The sequence below is a fragment of the Austrofundulus limnaeus genome, unplaced genomic scaffold (genome assembly GCF_001266775.1).
Source record: "Austrofundulus limnaeus strain Quisiro unplaced genomic scaffold, Austrofundulus_limnaeus-1.0 Scaffold352, whole genome shotgun sequence".
Taxonomy (NCBI): domain Eukaryota; kingdom Metazoa; phylum Chordata; class Actinopteri; order Cyprinodontiformes; family Rivulidae; genus Austrofundulus; species Austrofundulus limnaeus.
Window position 1 is genome coordinate 399,108 of NW_013952754.1, and position 23,550 is coordinate 422,657.

The 23,550-nt window shown below is 37.6% G+C and overlaps 1 protein-coding gene across 1 annotated transcript in view; it reads right to left on the bottom strand.

The window, feature by feature from the left end:
• Positions 1–1,025: 1,025 nt before the first annotated feature.
• LOC106527947 (polypyrimidine tract-binding protein 2) overlaps positions 1,026–23,550 on the bottom strand; it is a 24,051-nt gene continuing 1,526 nt past the window's right edge. The window contains exons 3-14 of the mRNA XM_014022972.1: positions 20,156–20,216; positions 18,024–18,196; positions 16,498–16,638; positions 11,527–11,673; positions 11,321–11,431; positions 10,986–11,193; positions 10,570–10,685; positions 5,878–5,911; positions 5,306–5,398; positions 3,488–3,704; positions 3,178–3,255; positions 1,026–2,545 (exon numbers count right to left, since the gene is read on the bottom strand). Of these exons, the coding sequence (XP_013878426.1) occupies positions 2,416–2,545; positions 3,178–3,255; positions 3,488–3,704; positions 5,306–5,398; positions 5,878–5,911; positions 10,570–10,685; positions 10,986–11,193; positions 11,321–11,431; positions 11,527–11,673; positions 16,498–16,638; positions 18,024–18,196; positions 20,156–20,216 (1,509 nt within the window). The 3' untranslated portion in view covers positions 1,026–2,415. The remainder of the gene's footprint in view (positions 2,546–3,177; positions 3,256–3,487; positions 3,705–5,305; positions 5,399–5,877; positions 5,912–10,569; positions 10,686–10,985; positions 11,194–11,320; positions 11,432–11,526; positions 11,674–16,497; positions 16,639–18,023; positions 18,197–20,155; positions 20,217–23,550) is intronic.

The window sequence follows — 23,550 nt, forward strand, 5'->3', positions numbered from 1 at the left end:
TTAGTTAAATACAGGTGGCCATTTTTTTAATTTTTTGGCTTTCCAGTGTAGTCATAAGTTTCATAAGTTGTCGAAAATGTTCTATTTAGACAAGGCCTTAAAACTTCTTGACTTTGAAGTCACATTCAGTTTTGTTTTTAGTGTTTTATGAAACCCAATTACAGTGAAGGTGGGACATAAAGCAGAATGAGGATTTGAAAATACTTTTATTATTGAATACACAACACATGCTATTTATAGTTATTTGCAAAATCAACTTTGAGCTTTATATCATGTTATAATGTCATTCCCTCATCAAAACGTACCCAGAATGTTGCTTTACATCAAAGCTGCTCCCTTTCATAACAGCTGAAGGTAACAATTGATTATTATTATTTACCATTATTTTACCAGGCAAGTCCCATTGAGATCTCAGATCTTTTTCAAGGGAGGCCTGGGCCTGAAGACAACCTATTGTACATGTTTTGGGGTCAGTTGATTGATTGTGGTATAGAATTTAACTGTGTGCCTGGAAAATACATGAATGTTGTACATGAAGCGAGAATGGAAAAGAATTCCACCTACAAAGCTTCATCCATAAGTGTTCTGCTTCCAAATGCTTGAGTGTTGTACCACAGAGGTAAACATGCCGTGTCCCAGCTTTTTGCAACCAAATTCAAAATAAGTGAATATTTGCAAAAAACTAATAAAGATTCATTTGAACATTAAATATCTTCTTACCCACAAACATACCAGTAAATAAGGGAACTGGACTGAACTGCAAACATTGTCATAAGAGAGCATCCAGTTGTTTTGTTGGTGGAACAGCTGCTGAACTCTACAGRCCACTGTGGCAAATAGATTAGAGTAGATGTCAGTTGGCAGGGTGGGAATCATACTTGTCCTGAGTTACTACCATCACACGACTCTGGKCCATTACAACCTGTTTTTTTATTAGATCTAAAAAACATGTGGTTTCTGCCCCACCCTGTTGCAGTTTGAGAAGTGAGTGAGGCCAACAAAACAGAGAGGAGAGTGAGACAATGTAACTGCAGAGCTACAGTAGGATTTTATTTAGCATGCTACAGAACTAACACAAAAGTACACGAGACAGTATTAGAAGGGAAAGTCAAAAGCAGGAAACCATGTTTCACTGCTATGTGTTTGGAAAGAACCCAATGATGCCCACCGGAACAAATATACAATCTTGAGCTGCAYGAAAAAATAAATAAATACCAGTTTCTTACAAAGTGTTCTTTTAGATCTTAAAAAACACAAGTAGTATCTTGTAAAAATCCCAAGCCTGTTTACTCAAAGTTTGGCTATAAAGTTTTTTAAAAAAAGGTTTTCTTGATCTTTCCCTCAAAATTTAAATAAATTCCAGAGTCACTAAAGGCACAAAAACTTTGGTCCAACTGAGTAGCCCTCCTGTGTAAACAGCCACAGGACAATAAAATCACAGTGGGACACTMAAACTTCTTCCACAGCATGCAATATTTTGAGACATCCCATCACAGCATTCCTAAAAAACAGACCGCACCTTACAGCTATGAAAAACACTTCAAATATTCAAAAAGAAAAATCAGGTTCTGAAAGCTCAGATTGGAAAAATAAGTTTGTGAGTAGAACTTTAAAATAAGCCTCTCTGTAAAAAAAAAAAAAAAGGTTCAAGATAAAGAATAGTTCAGCCATTTTAAAGTAAACTTCTGAGTAAAAGTTATATCTTAACTGTTGTCGATAGCTTTTTGAATAGTTCAATTTGGACAAAACCTTTACAGAACTGTCAGTTAGCAATCCAGTTATTTTGGRCAAAATATTAAGGATTTCCTGTCAGATCTGATTTCTAGATCAACAAAACACAACTCATCAATCTTTAAAGTTTCTGGGACTGATGACTCATTCAAAAAGTAAATCCACAACAGGTAAGATATTTATGATTTATACTCAGAAACCTTTAATATGGATGAACTATCCTTCCAACCTATCCGTCACTGGCTGTTTTAACATCTCAAATATGTTAACTCAGGAATATTCTGCTCAACTAAAGACCTTCAGAAACCAGAATCAAGTCAAACAAAGTTTTCTCTTAACTCCAAACAACTTCCGTTACAAATATTTTATCTGCAGCTCCATGACTGAGCARGTCCAGCTGTGAAAACTGTTGACCAACAAGTAAGGCACATAAGTTTTTCTTGAACTAAATTAATGAAACAATATATTGAATGCAAGGGGGACAATCAATCGTGTCAACATTCTGCTCAACATACAAATATGGAGGTACATTTAAAACATGGAAACATTCAGAAATATTCTCTTTTAAAAAAAAAGCAAATCAAAGGTTTTATTGTCTCTGAAGGAATGACAGAGCACCAAACTCATAGAAAACAGAATTCATGTATGTGGTCCCCCCCAGCTTAGAGTCTGTTGGTTCCAGTTTTAAATGGTGGACTTGGAGAAGGAAACCCTCAGYTGCTGGTTTCCTCCCATGTTGTAGTTATGAAGGTCAATCAGAGCCTGGATGGCCTCCTCCACTGTTGACATCTGGATCAGAGCCATTTTACGGTCCCTAGAAGAGATGAGACAGTGGTTCCATATACTTAGAATATATATAGAAGGGTAATAAAAAAATCATTTACTGTTAAAATACAGCATGAAAACTGAAGAACTTAACTGAAAATTTGTTGAAGAATCTGAAATCAAGTGGTTAAAACAATCAGAGATAAAGCTAAAGCTAGCAAAGCAAATGCTAAAGACTAAAATAAACTAAACATCAGCAAAAAGCTAAAACCAGTACAACAGTAGCTAAAATTAGCTAAACAGTAGCTAAAAGCTGATATTATCAGAACAGAAGTTAAAAGCTAAAACCAGCGAGCAGAACAGCAACTAAAATAGCAAACAAAACTAAACCCTAAAAATTAAACAAACCTGATTAAAATTTTGTTTGATTTCAAGAGATTTTTATGCTTTTCTGCGAGTAAAACATATAAACAACTYAAGTCATAACAGTAATGTCCTGAACGATTTGAACTGTTTGATACTTGCATGGTTGAAATATGTATAGTAATATAGTACAGTATACTGAAATTGTTCGATTGCAAAAAACATACAAATGAATCTATAAACGGGGACGCGACATTGTGAATGCTGACTCAGCATTAAAAACATAATTTACACTGAGTGAAAGATAGGTCTACATACTGGAAAAACTTGAATGCTTTCACTGTGGCCCCGGTGTTGGAGAAGAGCAGCTGCAGGTCTTCCTCCGTCGCATTCTGCCTGTTGGACAGAAGGAGAAGTGAGAAGAGGGGTCAGTTCACCACATTAATTAAGATTTACTGTGTTCATAGACATCCTAATCAGATGGCCAAACCAACTCAGCTTAGAGTTGGTCACCTGGGAGTCCTCATGCTGAATCAGAACCCATGAGTCTAAAGTCTAAAGTAACCAATGAAATATCTGAGAATAATATGAGAACACAGAGCATCACTTCCTGTTGACCAGGACTTACGGGATGTTGGACAGATGAAGAGTGGCCGAAGGTGGAAAGATGTTCTGAAAGTTCTTGGATCCAGGTTTCTTGAAGCGATGAAGTGGGGAGTTGGAATAATCCTTGGTCAGACCTTGGTRATCCAGCCCGTCTCGAGGCAGAGCCACTGTCTGATGCTTGGACAGCGTCACCCTTATTATTTTCCCATTCATCTTCTGTCCGTTCAGGTGGCTCATTGCTGTGGCCAGAACAGATTAGTAAAAAAAAAAAAATAATAAAATAAAATAAACTGGCTCTGTGTCACTAAATTAAGATTTTTTTCTTCTCTCTGCTTCCTTTCATTTCATTGTATTTTTTTTTTATATATTTGTACATAGAATGTATTTGTTTTAAAGAAACAAAGTTTTAAAAAATAAAATAAAATAAATWGATTAGTAAAAGGATGCAAGGGATATATTTTACTCCCAGTTAGATCATTAAAACCATACAAAGTTCAGAGTAAAACTCAGTGAAGGACACTACATCTCGGTTTCTATAATAAACCTTGATAAGCTTAATTAAATCCAAACATTTTACTCTACTTATAAAAGTGAAGGTTTTTTTAGATAACACTTTAGCTTTCCATTTTAAAGCTCAAACTGTTGAAAAATGTAAATATGTAAATATGGGTTGAAATCAAAGTCAATAAAATATTGAAATAGTAAAATCGTGTTCAGAATGAAAAGAATTTCATGTTATTTTGTGACTTCAATATTCACGTTTGCATGTTTATCTGTGTTTTCCTTCAAAGTATCCCTTACATTATTATTCAAGGGCAACAAAGATGAAACGCATTCAAACCACCAATAAGTCAGTAATAAATATAAAAAATATAGTTGAGGATTCCTTTTTCATCATTTTAAATGCTGTAGTGTCTGTTGCATAAAAGCTTGATTTTAGCRAAGAGCTCCTGCACAAACCAGAGAAAGCTATTAAACCATGTCCTCTAACCCTGGCTGACAACCTGAGGCAGCGTCAAAGCTTCAGAACATGAAAAGCTCAAAAAGATTTGCATCTTTGAAAAACATGTTGGCCCAGCATCTGTGGCTTCGGTGTAGGAAAATGTTCTGCATCTACTGCAGAAAGTCTGGCCAAACCYTGGCTGGTTACGATCTTCCTGTTGTCAGAGTCAACACAGTCAAACCTGAACCACACTGTAGCATAGACATATGCCATCAGGGTTGGGCAGCAGTAAAGACGTTAACCCTGTATTGTCCTTTAACTCTATGACTATTCATGCTCCTTAGGGGAAAGAAACAAAAATAAATAAGTGAATTAAATGGACCTCCTTATGCAACTGCTTAAAACACACTATTTTTTCCACAACAAACTATCGTCTTTTAAATTGAAYCCTAAAATAAAAATCTCAAAATTAAGAAAATAAAATTTTATTTAAAAAAAGTTTCTTTATTTATTTATTTATTTATTATTATTTTTACAAATTCAAGTGTTTAGTTAAGGACCTTTAGTTTAAAAAAATACAAATTTTAATATTATTTTACATTGATAAAATTTTTACAGGAAGTTTTTTTAAATACAAAAATAAAAAAGGAAAACATTTCCCCCCATTATCATGCAATGATAGATTTTTTGACATTTTTTAAAACATCGCAGTACCGAGTTTTGTGAAGACCCTCCTCCTCAGATCAAGTAGTCGAAGACAATACCTAGTTTTTGTTCAAACTTACACGTCACTAAGCCATCTGCCTCGACTGGCTGAGGACTGAGAGGACAGGAAAGACAGACAAACACAGGAGAGCCTTTAAAAGCACCTACAGACTTGCTGGTGAACTTACTCACCTAGTTGGGCCTGATTAGAATCTGACATCTGGATGAGAGCGCTGTCCTTCTTATTGTAAAGAATTTTCACCCTCTGGACATCACCGTATACTCCTGCATCACAGCCAGAGGCGGGCAGGAGGACAAAATGTGAGGTGGAGAGAAAGCAGATAGTTAGAATATCTACAGTTAGCGCAGGAGAAAAATAAAAGACATTTTACAGCTAAGAAAACAGAGGAGAGAGCAACAGGTTTACATAAAGGAAGAGTTCAGAGGAAGAAGAGTGAAGACAGAAGAGGAAAAAGAGAGAAGAGCCCCCCTCTAACCAGATCACTTATCAGGCTGTGTGTGATGACTAAAGAAAATCATGCAAAAATCAAAAGTTTAACTGGGCATTAACACATGACTACAAAAAAAAAACAAAAAACAAAACAATAACCCAAACCAATAAACAAAGGGTCAAAAATAAACTAACACAAGCCTATAATAATAATAATAATAATAATAATAATAATAATAATAATAATTTAGAATGAAAACAAACAGGTAGAAAAAGAGAAAGAGAGAGATAGAGAGAGCTAACGATAACATACCGAAGAGGGTAAACAGACTTTGGGGCGTAACCATCTTTAGAGGGAGAGAAGAGCAACAAGCAGCGTGAGACAGGTAGAGAGGTAGAGGAGTCGGAGCGGAGCGGAGGTAGAGATGGACAGATCGATCCAGAGCGAAGGTAGGTAGGAGGGATGGTGGATTCCCCCCCGGAGAGTGATGGAAGTGGTGGGTCATGGAGGAAGAGAGGGGCGGCAGGAGGTGYAGCAAGTTGGGTAATGTAGAAGAGGTGATGAAAAGTTCAAAATTTGAGCCCGTTTCCCACCCCCAACCAATCAGCACGTGGGTTGGAGGAAGGCAGGGTAGATAGAGAAAAAAAATTGGATGAGGATGGGGAGAGAAAAATAGTTTAATGGGGAATCAGTGCAAATAAAAAAAAAGTGAGGAAGGGGGAGGGACAAAAATAAAATATAGGTCAGTACAGTTGAATAATGCAGGTAGTTTGGTCAAAAGATAATGGTTCGGATCAAGGTGTTCTTTAGTTGAAATCTTGAAAAACTGCCAACAGATCTGTCACCCTGGACAAGCATGGAGTAAAGGTACAAAATCATAATAAAATCAGCAATATAAAGTCAGAATTATGGGATCAAAACAACATGCTCAGCAATCTGGAAATCCACAATCATGGTGCCAAACACTGACACAAGTTGAGAGGGAGAAATTACAGAACATTGAAAGTTTTCATACAGTACCTCTTAGATTTTCCACATTTGTCACATTACAATCACAAACCTTAAGAAATATTTAACCTGGATTTTTATATGACAGACCAACACAAAGAAGCATAATTGTGAAGTAGAACAATAATAAAACATGGTGTTCAACATTATCTTTTAACAAATTAAAATCTGTCATCCAAGCCCTTTACTCTGGTACCTCTAACATCCAGAACCAACTGCTTTCAGAAGTCACCCAATTAGTAACATAAAGCACAGATGTGTGTATTTCAATCTCAGTATGAATGCAGCTGTTCTGTGAAGGCCTCAGAGGTTTGATACTGAACGTTATTGATTACCATATTTTCCAGATTATACGTTACGATTTTCATAGTTTGGCTGGTCCTGTGACTTACAGTCAGGCATGACTTGTATATGCTTTTTCATCTTCATCATGCACTCTTTAACTGATGTGTTTAGTTCATACTGACATGAACCAAAGAGTAAACACTACTGTCTGCAGTCATGATAGGATGCTCTAGGGTGAGATGGTTAACAAAATAATATGCACAGCCACAAATGCAGTTTTGCAAGCTGGGCACACAAGAAAAGGTTGAGATTATTTTTTCCCTTTAATAAACTGGGCACTTGAAATGCTTCCACACAGCTGATCACAAACACCCAAGAGTTCAGTGAGACTGCAATAAAAGATTTATGTATTTTCTTACAACTTTTAGTCCCAAGCTTGTATCCCTAGAGTCACAGCTCAGTGAGAAACTCAACTCTGGAGGYCCTGCACAGACTCACAGCTCAGGTGGGACAGTCTGTCAACAGGACAACTATTATTTGTCCACTCCACAAATCTAACTTATATGGAAGAGAGACAAGAAAAAATAAAAAAAGAGGTCCTTTTTGCAGTCTCCCAGAAGCTATGTTGAGGACACAGAAAACATGTGGAAGAAGCTCTTCTGTTCAAATCAGACCAGAATCAAACTTTTGGTCTAAATGCTAAACGGTGGGTTGTGGAAAACTACAGCAGCACATCCCCCTGAAAACACCATCCCCACTGTCAAATATGGTGGTGGCAGCATCATGCTGTGGGGGTGCTTTTCTTTAGTGGGGACAGAAAGGCTGATGAAATGATGAATGATGTAAAATACAGTAATACTGGAAGAGAACCCGTTAGAGGTTCCAAAAGACTTGGGACTGGGTGGTTCACATTCAGGCAGAAAAACGACCCAAAACATCCAGACAYAGCTACAATAAAATGAGCTCCATCAAAGCATACTCAGACGTTAGAACAACCCAGACAAAAGCCAAACTTAAATCCAATTGAGAATTTGTGTTAAAACATAAAAACTGCTGTTCACACTCTAGAAAATCTGACTGAGCTCATTTGTAAAGAATAGATACAAATTTAACACATTGTAACATATCAAAATGTGGAAAAGTTAGAGATATGAAGACGTCTTCAATGCACTGTAGTTACAAAATCATGCAGATCAAATAATTGTTGAAGCAGAACATGCAAGAGTTGATGTGAAGGTAACATGGCCTTCACACAAGTCACACAGAACTCTTAAAGATGGCTAAGAGACAGTATCTGAACATGTTTGATACTGTCAAAAGGCTCCAGCATGACACATTGAGCCATAGTCAGAGAGCAGAAAGAGAGAAGAGATTAGCTGAGATAAATCAGATGCTTCTTAGAAGAGAACAGGAGTGTGTTTGTTCCCTGGACTGACACACACAACACAATGGCTTCATATAAATGCTGAGGACAGGTGAGAAGTGTTCAGAGAGAAAACAGAGGACAGTTAACTGTGTTAGATTCAGTTTGACAAGAGAGGGGGGAGACAGAACATCAGAGGAGTGAGCGGAACATGAACTGAAACTCCCCACTGCTATTTATACAAAAGCACAATATGTTTAAATCAAAATAATACGTCACGGCTGCAAGGTCTGGTGCACATAAACACAAAAAGAAAAAGGGGAAAAAAAAAGCTATTTTGAAGTGGGTTTCCTTTTAAAACTGATGTTATTCTGTTTTTACTTTCCTGGCATGAGTCACAGAGGCTCGCAGTCCTGTCGCTTAAGATTTAAACATGTTCAAAATTTTGTCCAACTAATTTTCTTCTCATAATGGAGACATTGGGCCTCATGCAAGAACCGTTRYTATGAACAGATTTGTTCTCAAGTTGTGCGTACGAGTGATTTAGGAGAATTTGTGGCATTCACCAATTTTCTTGTATTCTAAGATTTTTTTCAGATARGAACAAAATTCACGAGTGGTCCAGACCTGTCGTATATTTTATGAGCAGTCAGTCTGCTGTTATCCGATGGGTTTTCTTCACTAATAACTTTATATTTCGTTAGTTTGAAGATATTTTGAGTTGAAAATACATCACACTCTATGATCATGTTGACAATAGGCTATTGTGTTTGAAATAAAATTATAATTTTAAATGTAATAATGCAGACCAACGATATAAATTGTTTAAATCAAAATAAATTGGCTATTAATGCTGTTGTATAACACTACGATATTTACATGATCTCAAACTACAAACCAACTTAAATTATGCATTAATTGAAGTTTAATTTGTTTCAGTATATAATTAGCTTGACAGATTTTTTTTTTTCAAATTTTATTTTGTTGAGATATTTGCAGCACATCAGCTATGCTATTTTCTCCAAAGTTCCCATCTCCATCTTCTTCTTCTTATCCGTGATTGGGTCGCGGAGGCAACAGGTCCAGGAAAGAAACCCAGACATCCCTCTCCCCAGGGACACTTTCCAGCTCGCCCTGGGGGTCTCCGAGACGTTCCCAGGCCAGAGAGGATGCATAATCCCTCCAGGGACTCCTGGATTTTCTCCAAAGTGCCAGACACATGTTGAAAAACATTTTAAAATGCTTATTTCAGAACTGTAACTAAGACCACTTGCGACCGCGCGGGGGTGGGTGGTACAGTGCGCGACGATGTGGCTTCTGAATAAATGAAAATGATTTAACAAAGTTGTTTATACTTTTAGGAAGTCCTTTAATTCCACAGCTGACGCTGCTAAAAATGACAGATTTTCTTTTCTGGATCTCTGACAGCGGAACTTCAATCTCTGAACTCGTAAAGTTCTTTTTACTCTGCAATGTCATCTATGAATGGCCACTTCCTGGTATGTGGTGCAGGAAGCGTAGCCTTATTTGGCGTTTTTGGGGTGGTAATTATGCTAATCTCCTCTCGCGTGCACGAGCAGCTGGATACGAACAGGTGGAATTTACGCAGCTCATTTACACACTTTTCCTGAAGATTGAAGAGTTTGTTGAATCTGACGCGGCATGTTCGTACAAACAAAAGTAAGAGAAAATTAGGATAAGAATATGAACATGTTCTTGCATGAGGCCCAATGTGTTTGTTTTAAACCCACTGGGGCTGCAAGTTTAGAATGTCTTAAGGATCAAGCCTTCCTTAAAAAAGAGATCTGTGATCTTCATGGGTTTTGCCTGGTTAAATAACAGTTAATAATAATAATTGAATAAGTGGTATTTTTACACCTGCTCAGGAGATTTCCTCTGACAAAAAACATCTGAGGTTACAGCTCTGATTGTCCATCTCTAAAAGTAAATATTGCTAAATGAATCTAAATTGGTATGGCTGCCACGACAGGAACAATGTGGGTGGAGAATATGAACAGACCAATGCTGCAAAAGTCMGACTTGGAAAAAATCCAAAATGACCTGGAGACATCCAAATTAAAAATGTTGAAGCTCAATATTTGTAGTTTAATTTAACCGATTCATCGCTTCTCTGCCTTTTGGCTAAGATCAAGTGTAGTAATTTAACCGATTCAATCTGTCTGATAAAACATTCTGAATATTTCATAAAAAGACACAAAACAAGATAAAAATGGTACTAAAGGAGGAGATGTGACGACAAAAACAGCAACAGAAAAACAGGACAAAATGATGGGCAGGTGAGTGTATTCAGTGTTACATGGGCCACCCGACTGGTGTGTGTTACTAACCTCCTCATTGAGGTTGCTTACTAGTAGGACCCCGCTGGATCCTGGCTGTCCAGAGAGGGCCACCCTTCCTGCAGCAGCAGCTACAGCTGCTGCGGCACTCAGAGGACTTAAGGCTCCTGACAGAAAGTAAAAACAGTCATGGACTGACGAACAGCAGTTCCCCAGAATCACTACTTTTCTGGACAGCGTAAGTCTGCAAATGGCTGCCATTTGGTAGACATCATAATTTACTATTGGCACAATATTTACAAATTGGTCAAACAAATATTCATCATAATCCGAACAATCAGGTTATTTATCTATACTGTTACACATTGAAATTTTATAAGTCCTTTAGATAAATAGTAATTTTTGGTCATATTGCTCAGTTCTGGCATAACTAGCATTAAAAAAAGAATACAAAAAGTGTGATGTACCTGGGATCTTACCGAGGAGGGAACTGTCTTTGCCGAGGGCAGCAGTCATCATGGGGTCCAGGCTGGGTTGCCCATCACCAGTTGGCAGCTCAGGACGTGTGTAGTCACGACTTTTATCATTGTTGTACTTAACATTCAGGTTGACCAGCTTGGAAAAGTCGATGCGCAGTGTGCAACAAGAATTGTAGATGTTCTGACTATCCAGTGCCTGGTGGGAAATGGAAGAAGTTCATACTGAACAGCAGTAGTGCAGAGCCCAAAAACATGTTAAAATACATCTGGTGCCTGGAAGGAAATAAATGACTTGTAAAGAAGAGAGAAACAAGTCCTCTCACCAGCTTGGCATGCTGTGCATGGGCAGGGTCACTGTACTGTAGTAGAGCCTGAAACTGATTGTTCTTGGTGAATGTGATTATCTTCATAACTGTGCCAAACTTGGAGAAAATCTTCAAATGGAAAAACAAATAAAAAAGGGAAAGTTCAGCTAAAGTTGCTGAAGATTCGTTGACATAATAGATTATTAAATCACACTGACACTGACCTGTTGCAGCACATCCAGCGTTACAGGGTAGAACAGGTTGTCAATGATGATCCTCAGCACAGGACTTGGAGCTACATTCAGAACTTCCTGTACATCGGAGCTGGGTGCCTGGATTGCTGACGCTGCCTGCAGCACCGCCTGAGTCCTCTGGGGTCAAACGTTAACATGTCAACTATTGTTTTCAACAACAGATGAAACAAGATAGAATAATGATCCATTTTAATAATGGATACAGCAGGATACAAAACAGGCAGTCTGTTTGGTGGTCAGCTCCATGTTTGAGCTGCACAATATATCGTTTGAGCATCGTCATCGCATTGTGTGATGGTCCTGTGATGTAGGAGGCAAATTAAATTAACATGTTGTCTAGGGGCTAAACCTGTAGTCGTTACACTAAATGGTCACGTGTTAAGGCTTTTATTTTGACAGGTTGCTTTTACTGGTAGAAGTGGGTGGCTTTGTGTTACAAAATAATTAAAAGAAAGGTTTAAATTTATTGTGAAACTTCTGGGACAATAATGGCAATGTTTTTCAGAGAAGTGTTGTCGGTGAATTCTGAGCTGTGGAGGAAGATGATGAGGATCTTGACAACAATGAAGAAGATGAACCAATTTGCAAAGAACTGGAGGTAAGGTGATAAAATACAGTTAGCATGAATGCTAATTTTAAAGCGTGATGTAAACGAAAACTAAAATAGAAACATGTTTGTTTATTGATAAAATGCAATTCATGTTTGCACTTGATAGAAGGAAATGTGTACCCTGGTCCCAGCACAGTAAAAGTAATAAGATAATAGGGGTGCACCAAAAAAATCGTTTTACATCAGAATCATGATTCTCATTTACAAAGGTTCAAAATTGATTTAAAATGTCCCAAAATCGATTACGGATGAGCGAGTTCAACACTATCTGTATCTGCACTCAGAGTGGGCGGGGCCTAAACCGGARGTAGGTGTGGTTTAACCYGAAGTTGGCGGGGCTTAAATCTGTACATTGTTTTAAGTCTGAAAATGATATGGATTGATCAGAAGTTCCCATGTATTATTTGTTTGAATGTTATTTACAGAGCTTCAAAAATGAGATACAAATCAATGTTTTTAATCACAAAAGTAAAAAGAAATCATGTTCTGAGTTTAAAAAAAGCTTGTTCTGTAAATAGTTTATGTYCTTGAATGAATACAACTCATGCGGTAGGAAATTATGAACTACTGAAGTACGCATGAACAAGAATTGTCATACTCAATACAAATTCCTTTTTTTTTTATTTAAATTTTATGATCAAACAGATTTTTTTGTCTTTCAATTATTTATTTAGTTTTACTACCAAATATTCTTGGCTTTTTTCACCACAAACAAAGTTAAACAATGTTGATAATGTTAAGGTGTGTGTGTGTGTGTGTGTGTGTGTGTGTGCGTGTGTGAGATGGAGAGAGGTTATTCTGTTCAGCTATATGTGTGGAAGTGATCTGTAAGACTTTATTTTTAATGATCTGTGTGAACTTGGTGATTCATGCAAACATCCAGTGACGACAAATGGAAAAATGTCAGCCTTGTTTACTGTATTCTTCTCAAAAGCGCCGCGTTCCAACTGATTTTATATCACCACCAGCCAAATTGACAGAAAGCTGACAGTATTAAAAAATAAATAAATAAAAATAAAAAAACACCCGATGAACTTGAGGAAGTGACCAATGGGACACGGGCCGTTTTCAGCTCCGTCTTGTCAAATGAACCCCGCTTGTTACAAAACAAGTTCACCAAGTAACTTTAAGCATCGTACAACCTGAAACAGAGGCGAGCTGAACAGCTCCGTGAGCACAGAGAGATCAGCTGTCTGCGCGCGTCTGTGTCAGCTTCACTCAGCTGATCAGGCTCGCTCCAGCAGAGATGGTCTGTGAAGGGAGGGGTGGGCTCTCTGTGTGTAACTGGCCAATCACAGCTCGTGAAAACAATCAGTTACCCAATGAGGATCTTCCTTCAGAACGAGCACTGATATTGACAAGTTTTATTCATTTCATGCTCGTACTCGTCAAAAATGCTTTATTCGTAATGAATACTCGTCTGAAACGAGTATTTGGCTCAACCCTATTATATATAAAATCCAAAGGTTGTCAACCTCCATTTTGTAACCACCTGGGACATCCTGARGTCACATGCAGCCAGTTCTGGAATATACTGTATGCATGCGCAGAAAGCACCAAAACAAAGAGGAATCTACAAAACTGGAGGGAAAAAAGAGATTCAACTGATCACGTCTTCATTGAAGGCAAAGACTTGGGCTCATTTTGTTTTTTTACTGAATGAGTCCGAGTTCGACATGAGCTTCACTGTGTGCAAAATTTGCAAAATGAAGAAGAAGCACTTTAGGAACACGACAAATGGGCTCACATTGAATTTTGAATGAAAAATCGATTTTGAATTGAATCATGACCCCAAAAATCTGAATCGAATCAAATCGTGAGATAGTAAAAGATTCCGAACCCTATAAGATAACAAGAATAACTCAAATACAGGCAAAATCATACTTGTAGCATGCACAAAAGAGACAAGTCTTATTCAAATCATCTGTTGAAAATTCCTGTATAGAGGGTTAAAAAAAATTGCAATGCCAATTATTTTTTCAATATTGTACAGCRCTAATGTTTGACAATATTTTAGGTTGAAACAGTACATTATCATTGATTTAAACAAAATCCATACAATCTGTTCATCTATTGGGCACTTCTGAAGCTGCTCTTTTCACCCTCTGACCTTATTTTAAAGATATGTTAGAACAAACGTTTTATCTTATGGAGACATTTAAATGAAATTGGTTCAACAGYAAATCTAGTGTTGTTTCTTATAACATCAAAGTTAATGTCAGTAAGAATTTTTATACAGGTAATGAAATAAAACCTATTTACAACAGTACATTCTGATTAAGTATCAAATCAGAAGTGCTCCTATCAAAGCAGTTTTTGATTGATTAGTGTCTTGGTTTCTACATAAAACCTTCACTTCCAATTTCTGGTGTCTTACATCAGCTGGGTCCTGAAAAGTTCTGGCAGGACAGCCCCAACATTGCTGCTGGGTTGACATATTTTAGTTGACATACAGTGATACCTAACTGCATCAAAAAAAAATGTTTGATGCACCTGAGAGGACTTTGATCAGATGTGACTGCTGCTGGCTTTGCAGCGCATGTTTAGGGTCCCACTGATCGCCTCGTGTCACTTCATGCTAGACTGATTCATGGTTGGATCAACAGCGTGCTACGCTGCATACTGAACAGTTCTGTGTATATCAGCAGTGCTTGGAGAGCAGCAATTAATGGGAAATTGATCGCATACAAATCCATTGCATTATTCATGCTAACACAACATATACTTTTTTAAAAATGCTTCAGAGCAGAAGRTTCAGTTGGTTGTATGTGATGGACTCCGAAAACATCATGACAAGCAACAAACCCTGACTAAACTACAAAAAGTTTAACATYTATTTTATTCTTTGAAACAAAATCTATTGATATGAACAACAAAGACACCAAAAAAGGTCAGGCAATGTCAGTAGGAGGCAAAAAAAAAAAACAATTACATTAACACCTCAAAACACAAAAGGAAGAAGATTCTGATCGTGGAGAAAACTCTTCTTGTTCTTTTTTGGACAATATTTACAAAGTTTTCTGTAAATGTTGGGCAATATTGACAAAAAAGTTAATTATTTGTGGTATTTAGCCCATAACGATTAATATGACGATTAAAAGATGACAATTAAAAGATGACAATTAAAAGATGACAATTGCACTTGCATGTATTTTGACTAAATCAGTCACTGTGTACTAAAACTGTATGTACAAATCATCAGTGGAATGAACTTCTTCATTTTAGGTTAACGTAGTAAGCTGAGAGTTGAAARCCACCTTTTCCACAATGTGGGGTGGCAGCAGATCTTCAGCAAAGCTAAATGACATGGGCTCATGTGCACTTGGAGGTGAGAGTGCATTGCACACAAAAATATGTCATGACATGGCACTAACTGCAGTAGTTGCAAAGTGCTAAATATTAATTGTTGACAGTTTTTCTGACGATTAATTGCAGATATGATTTTGCCCAACCCTACTGTGAATTCTTCATAGGTTCAGCACAGTTAAAGTTAGATGATGACACAATCAGAACAAAAGGCATAGCATTCCTAAAAGTGATATCACCTGCCACATTCCATACCTAAGTTTTAAAAGGAGATCATCTCATGTTGAGAATGACAGAATTATAGCKCCTCTGGTCAAACCATGAACAAACCATCCATGTCTGTGTTTTGTGTTTAGGCCAGTGAATTTTGTTAGGTACTGGTCCAGCAGGGAGACTTATTAAAACTTATTTTCCACACCTGCAAAACTCTTATTACTAAACTACACAACTTTGACTTGTTTGTTAAACACACTCTCACACACACACACACCAAACTCAGAGGCCCAGCACTTGGTTTTGTTGGAACTGTTTCTTAAGGATATGTGATGCTTCAACGTGGTTATGGGTAAATAAAAATACATTTCAGAATGCACTKTTGCTGTCAATGTTCTGAATTCACTGACTTAGTTTGGAATCTGTAAAAACATCCTGGTTTATGCAAAGAGAAGCACAAACAGCCTCTTTAAAGCAGGGAAACTTCAGCCCTGTTTATGGCTCGGGTGGAGATTTTAATAAATTTATTGGTGCGTTATGATGCTGACATGAACAGTTTTATTATTTATAAATTGTCAAAAATGTAATATGTTTTGGAAATAATGCCATGRTAAGAAACCTAAAGATGTTTTGTTTTACCCTTTGAAGCTAACTCTAGCCCACATCGTAGCCCTTTGATGTGCCTAAAGACTCCCACCTCTATTCAAGACCTAACCAAGCTCACGTGTAAAAGACACATTCTGAAAGATTTTCTGTAAATACAGTGCACCTCTGCAGATGAAACTGAAGACCTGCTGTGACYTTCCGCTCACCTGGATGCTTGCATCAGTTTTCAGCTCTTTGTGAGTGGAGAACTGGATATAGACAGGGACACTGCGGATGAGAGGAGGAACTGTGGCGTAGTAGTTAACCATTGTGATGGCCGCRTCCTCTGTCCCCATCTCCAAGAAAGCCTGGGAGGAAAAGAAAAAAAAACACCACCATGAACACACAAATGACATTTACATCACTGACTATTRCTCATTCCTTTTGTCAAAATGTGATTTATTTATAGAACGTAAGTCAAGACATCAGTACACAGGCCTGACATCACATTCTTTGCAGCAGAATCCTGAATTACCGACTACTTCTGACAAAATGGTAGTTCACCACAAAGATGGCACCAGATATTAAGACCAACCCACATCTTAATACTAAGAAGAGGCAGCTGTCAATCAGTCAAGTTCAGTGACAAACAGACAAAAACTGTGACGCAAACAACGCAGATTTATCTGACAGGAACCTAAAGGGTCAATGCTTTTTTATCGCCAACACACACCCCCTTTGCAGCAAACAATAAGCTTTTGTGCCAGTCTGTGTGTGTTTCAGATCACTACTTGATAAAAAATAGGCTGGATGTTCTTGACATCAGCAGAAAATTTGATCCTGACAACTTACAACAAAAAGCACACAATGCTTGTCCTTTCAGAAAAAATAAAARCAGTTTGTGTTTTAAAAGTTTTTTGGAGTTGGGCTCAATCAGGTCAAAAATTAGCATTGGTCTCTAATACTTATGTCATTCTTTAATTAAAAAGCAACCTTACTCTCTGATCCAGACTCTATGGTCCTTGTTACCTTCTGATGCAGGCTCTACAGTTCTGTGTTTCTTCAGTAATGTTTCTGCAGATCCATCCATCAACAGTCTATTCTACATTTGATTTGATTTGATTTGATTTGATTTGATTTGATTTATTGATTTAACAGGATAAGATTACTAAAAATCAAGCCTGACTCAGCATAATTGCTGTTTTACAGCAGGTTCCTGTTCTGCAGCACTTAAACACTCAGAAATACAGCATCACAATCACATCATTTTACACCATAGACACAAAGACAAACAAGCATACCAAATTTCAGGAAGGCAGCATTTGCAAAATAGGACGTCTAAATATGAGCACAACAAAGTGTCCAGCAGATGGCAGACAAGATTCTTTATAAAGGGCTGTAGTTTTGAAATGGACTTTATGTTTTGAGGAACGTCATTCCATGCTTTAGTATAAACATAGAAGAAAGACCTCTGGCCGTAACAGTTTTTAAAAGTTGGTAATGTCAGTTGTCCTTTTTTAACAGATCTAGTTAAATGGGTCAGAGGCAATAGGTTCAGGAGGAAAACCCAGGTATCGCTCGATCCAGCAACACTCTTAAGCTCAGATGTGGACCATTTGCCATTTCAACAAGAGTTAGAAAATACGAGCATCAACAGATGTTTAAATTCAAACATCAGAATCCTCTCCAATGTTTTACATATAGACTTGATGATGTGTTATAGATTTAGTCTGTGTCTGTTTCACCCACTCACCTGGTTCTTTCCTTTGAGAATAAGGATGTTAGTGACTTTGCCAAATGGTAATCCGAGAGCGATGACTTCTGCGTCTGAGGCCTCACTGGGCAGTTTCCGTATGTGAAGCACACGTGATGGTGGAGCCTCATCCATCTTTAGCTTCTTACTGTCACTGCCGTTAGAAGCGCCATCTAAAATATACATAAAAGCACCAATTTAAACATCTGTGTAAAACAGTTGATTGCATTTAACAGTAATACGTATCACAGAAACTCTCATGCTTTGAGCATTTCTTTAAGGAATGCTTTTCCTGATTTGGACTTGTACTTTCATTTAAACTTAATTTTACTCTATTTTCTTAACAGGTGAGTGCACACATAACTAAAATTAATTGTAATAGATGACATTTAAAGCTTGGAACTGCACTCTCCAGTTTTAACTAATAAAGCTTGTTGTATGGGAAGAAAAAGATCAACTACAGAATAGAAGTCCCGTTTCTTTTTTTTAAACTTGTTTGGATTAGTGATTTAGAATACATTTGGATCTTCGTTGAAAATGATAACACCTCAGTAGAAAATGGATATAGACTGCTTATTATTACGTCCCTCTTCTGAAAACAACCTAGTTTTGTACACAACTATCTGRGTTATCTGTATTAGTATCAGTGAGGCTGCCATGGCTTGTTCTTTGGTATTAAAGGAGACAGGAAATAAAAGGTATCACACCTGACATGAATTCATTTTCAGACATATTCTTTGGAGATTTAATAAACCAATACACTTGATGAGAAAAGCCTCACAAGGTGCAGAGCACTGCCTAGTGTTGTTTAATTATTTGGTTTTGTAGAACAGCATCCACCAGGCTCAGATTTATTGTTATCAAATCTTTCTTCTTTTATGAAGCTCTCACAGCTTGCCTGAACAATAATTCATTTTAATCGGGTGTCCATCTCTGAATCAGGCTGGTTCCTGAAGATAAACAGCTTCCAAGCACAATGAAAACATTTTTTTTTCCTGAGGCAGGTCCCAGAGGTTACACAAGCTTTGATGCAGAGCTGTGCAGCGAAAGAAAAACTTGGATATTTGTGAAYGAGACCATTTACAAAAGCTGCAGCTTGTCATGGTATGGACAGTTCTGCTTAGAAAACATAGTTAATTACTAATCAGTGTCATTTCCACAATTATTCATAAGGGAATGCTTCCAACAGTTTAGCAATATGTAGGTGTTTCAGGCTTTTCTACCTCCAATTACAGACTGGTCGATGTTCCATCTWCTTTGTCAAAGGCTGTTAAAAAACTGGTAACTAAACAAATTGTACATCACTTCAATACCAGTTGATTTTCTTTATACCCAATACAGTTTAAATTTACAGCTAATTACTGGGACAACCAAATGCCATTTAATAAATAACATCTAATTCTTGTTAAATTCTGTAGATGTGGTGTCTATGGAGCTGTGTTTGACCTTAAAGCATTTCACAGTGTTTATAATAAAGTTGTTATTTCCAAGCTGTCTTACAACTTTTTTCTTCCCATACACCTAAACAGATTAAATTGTGTTAGTTGAATTAATCACAAAGATCTATTGTTGGACTAATATTATTTACCCTCTACATCATTGATATTTATGGGTTATTCTCCTCRGATACCAATTAAAGGACCTGTGACCATTTCATGACGTCCCTAGTTTTAGGTTCATTTTTGTTCCAATAAATACTCACATAGTGGAATCAGTTGAATATTTTTTTTCACTTGAGGTTAGAATTAATAATTCAAGAACCTTGTGAAGACCAGCTCCTTTTTATAATGTCTTGAATAACAAAACTCTAGAACTAAAAGAGGGTGAACTTTGTTTTTCCCATMGCTGTAAATTCAAATATGACTACTTGTACTTTCCAAGTTTAGGTTTAAATAGACTTTATTACTCTAACACTTACTTTCTTTTAAGATTCTRCAGATATTGATTCAAGTATTTAGGTATTAAAATTTGACAAGTTACAGTACATGATGATGTGTGGGTGCCAACCTACAGACCCCAAACAGCTCTGAAGGRAGCCTATTACACTTAAACATCCTCTATGTCAATATCCCATCAAAAATGGCTCAACGCAGCCCCCCTCCCCCACGCAGGGGTGGTCGGAACGGACTCACCGCTCATGCTGCTCATGTCAGAGTTAGGACTGTTGTACATACTCAGCTCATCAGCTCGTCTCTGCYGGGAGAAAAAAGGAATAGCAGTTACAAATATTTTCCACTTTAATGAAATCAGGAACATCATTTAGATTTTTTTAGACCTTAAAATACAACAATGAAACTCTGGTCTCCAAGGACAGTTTAAGAGAAACATAGGAGAGCAGAGAAGTAGGTGGAAAAGGGCATAAAACAGCCCAACAGTGATTTGGCTTTTCCTCGCCTGGTGTGAGTTTAATCTTGCTGAATTTAAGATGTCAGGATGTGTCATTTCAACCTGAGCTACACTGGGTCCCAGAAGGCTTGCTGGAGCTGCCGGGCCTCCTGTGCCCTTAAACCTGACTGATGGGATGACGAGGAGTGTGGCAGGGGACCCATTACACACCCAACTTTATAATAGCTCCACGCACCCCCTTCCTTGTTTCTGTCTGACTGAATTTGAACCAATTGTTCTTCTGTCACTAACATTCTTTATGGTTACGATAAACCAGACGTTGCAAGCCCAGCTACAGCAACCCGACACAAATAAATTGAAAGGGTAATAAAGTTGTCCGACTTGGGCCACAAAGCAGGAAAGCGACGAACAAGATACAAAAACCTAAAGGATGATGTTTCTACCAACATCTGGCAACCCTCTCCGTTTTCTCTTTCATGTTGAAATATTGTTAAAATAAACAGAGGGATTGGTATTTTATGACCGTTCTTTTTCCCTTCAAGAGAAGACAACTTTATTTTGCACAGATTGTTCTGCAGCTGGCACTCAACAAATCAGCTTAGTTACTCAGTAGGCTGGGTAAACATATGTTCCAGGAGAAAAAGCATGTTTTGGGCAGTGAACTGGGAACACAAGCTGTATTTATACTTAAAAACTGTCCTCATGCAGGAGAGACATATTTCTAGATATTATTTTTTTAAAAACAGCAACATTTTGGCTTTAACAGTGAGGTCAAAACTAAATTTAAAATGTGATTTTTTTTTTCCTTTGGTCTGTTCCCTTCTGCAGAATTAGCTACAATGAATAAACTCGCATGAAAGATTTGGCTATTGATTTACACCGGATGGATGCCCTTCCTGTCTCAACCTTGGCTCAAACATGAAGCCAAAGAAAAATAAGACTGTGGCACTGACAACTGAGCTCCCACAACCCTAAAACTGTGATCCACATTTTAAACAAACTTATATACACTCTTAATTTTTTTAAAACTCCAGTATTAAGTACACTTTATTTGTACAACACGTTTCACTGTCAAGTAGCTACAAAGTGCTTCACAACAAAACAGAATAACAAACAACAGAGTATAACAACACATTCAAAAAGCATTGATAAGACAAACATTAAAACTCAAATGGTCACATTAAAAAGCCTGCTTAAAAAATGAGCTTTTTGCTACTTTTTAAAATTCTCCAATGATTATCTTCCTATGGAGAAGAAATGTATCAATTGTTTTTAATGCTTTTTTAAATTATGATTTTAATCCACATAGTTCAAATTTTCTTCAAGAAACCTTTGCTATCCCAGGGTTTCCTCTACATGTAATTGATCGTGACGCACCGCCATGGCAAAAGAAAATTCTCCGTACCTTCAGAATAAGGGTTTTTTGTTTATTTTTTAATATATTAAAACAATGTAAAGCATATCATTTTTATTAATATCCTATATTTGCGCACTTATACTACCATAATCAGAGTTTGAAATGTATTTAAATATCATGAAACGTTAACGTTGACTTTATTTTGAAAAACCAACACCGCCGGTCCTTGCCTGGCTGGCTGCCGTGCGGTGCGCTGCTGCTCTCAAGTGTTACAGAAAACTAGGCGACAGTCCGAAGTAGAGGGAGAGAAAAGGGTAAAGAAAGGTACCAAAGGAAGGTTAAGTTGAATGTATTTTTAGTTCAAACTTATGAAAACGACCCTGATGTTAACCTATGTGGCATTTGAACGACAGTAAATAGTTAATTAATAATTTGCAGGGTTGGACAAATAGGACCGCCCGAGGCAGGTAAAACATATACTCGAACAGGTGGATGTGTCCCGCTGCCTGCCTGACTGGGCATGTATAAACTATTTATTTTGCTTTGGCCATTTAATCAAAAAAATTCAGGAAAATAAATGAAATATAGCATTTTAAAGCAAGTAGACAGATGATAACTCCTCACTTCTTCCCCCCCGCTGTAGCATAGCTATGTCGCGCATAACTGAATTATTGTGTCACAGAGTTTGCACGTTGCGCAGACCCAACCATTAACTGTAGTTGTGTTTTTGTTTTCCACAAACAAGTGTTTGAGAAAATACTTCTTTTTGTTTGTCTGCTTCTTATCGCTACTCACAGACGAAAAAAAAAGACGTGGACGTTTGCTCGCTCATACATCCTCCTTGCTAATGTAAAAGTCGGATTCTGCTGAGAGCCCATTTAGCAGGCAGAGGCTCACCTGTATGGCAAGCCCTTCTAACATTTCTTTGACTTCACCACACTTACTACTTCACACACTCCCTCTGGACTGTCGGATTGTCACAGTTACATGCCAAAAATTACATCACTTATTCTCGGTGTCAATTCGGCCGCCCCTTTTTGTCACAACCCGCCGGCAGACCTTTTTACCCCCTCCACATAAGAACTTATTGTGTGATTGGTCAGAGGTTTGTGGCAGAGCTTTAACCGCAACAGATTTGTGCACAAATAACATCAGGTGAGGGGTATATTTCCACACTGTAGACGCCAGCAGGAAGAAACCCCATGCAGTAACGTACACTGCAGTGGGAGGGGTTTCTAAGGAGCTCGGCACAGTGTGTCTCAGGGGATATGAAAGGTGTGTGTGAAAACGAACGCCAAACAACCAAATGAACGCGTATCATCTGGGAGGCTTCGGAAGGAGTATGTTCAGGCCTTGGCATTCCAGATATCTGAAGTTGCATTTATATTAGTTATTTAAGAAATCTTTAATTATATTTTGGCAAGGCAAAATACCTATTTGAGATATCTTCAATTACATTCTCACTACTGGTAGCATAATTTATATCATATTTATATTATGGTAAGTATTAAGGATTTTTTTATTACATCAATATTTAAGTTATCTTAAATGCATCTTTAGATGTAAAGATATATATAAGATTCAACTAATGCAAACTGGTTGCAAAGCTACACTCTTTTCACTATTAATGTTTATGTTGTTGATCAGCGTTCTGTGTTTATAAGCGGTACAGAACCTCCTGGGTTCGGGTGTGTGCAGCCTCCATTAGAGGGTGGGTACATGTCCTGTACCTGGGGGGTATAGAGTGTGTATCGGGGGTATGAGTGGAATGTGGCGTCCTTGTATGTCTTTGACTGAGTGGGGGTGAGGATGAGGGTGGGATGG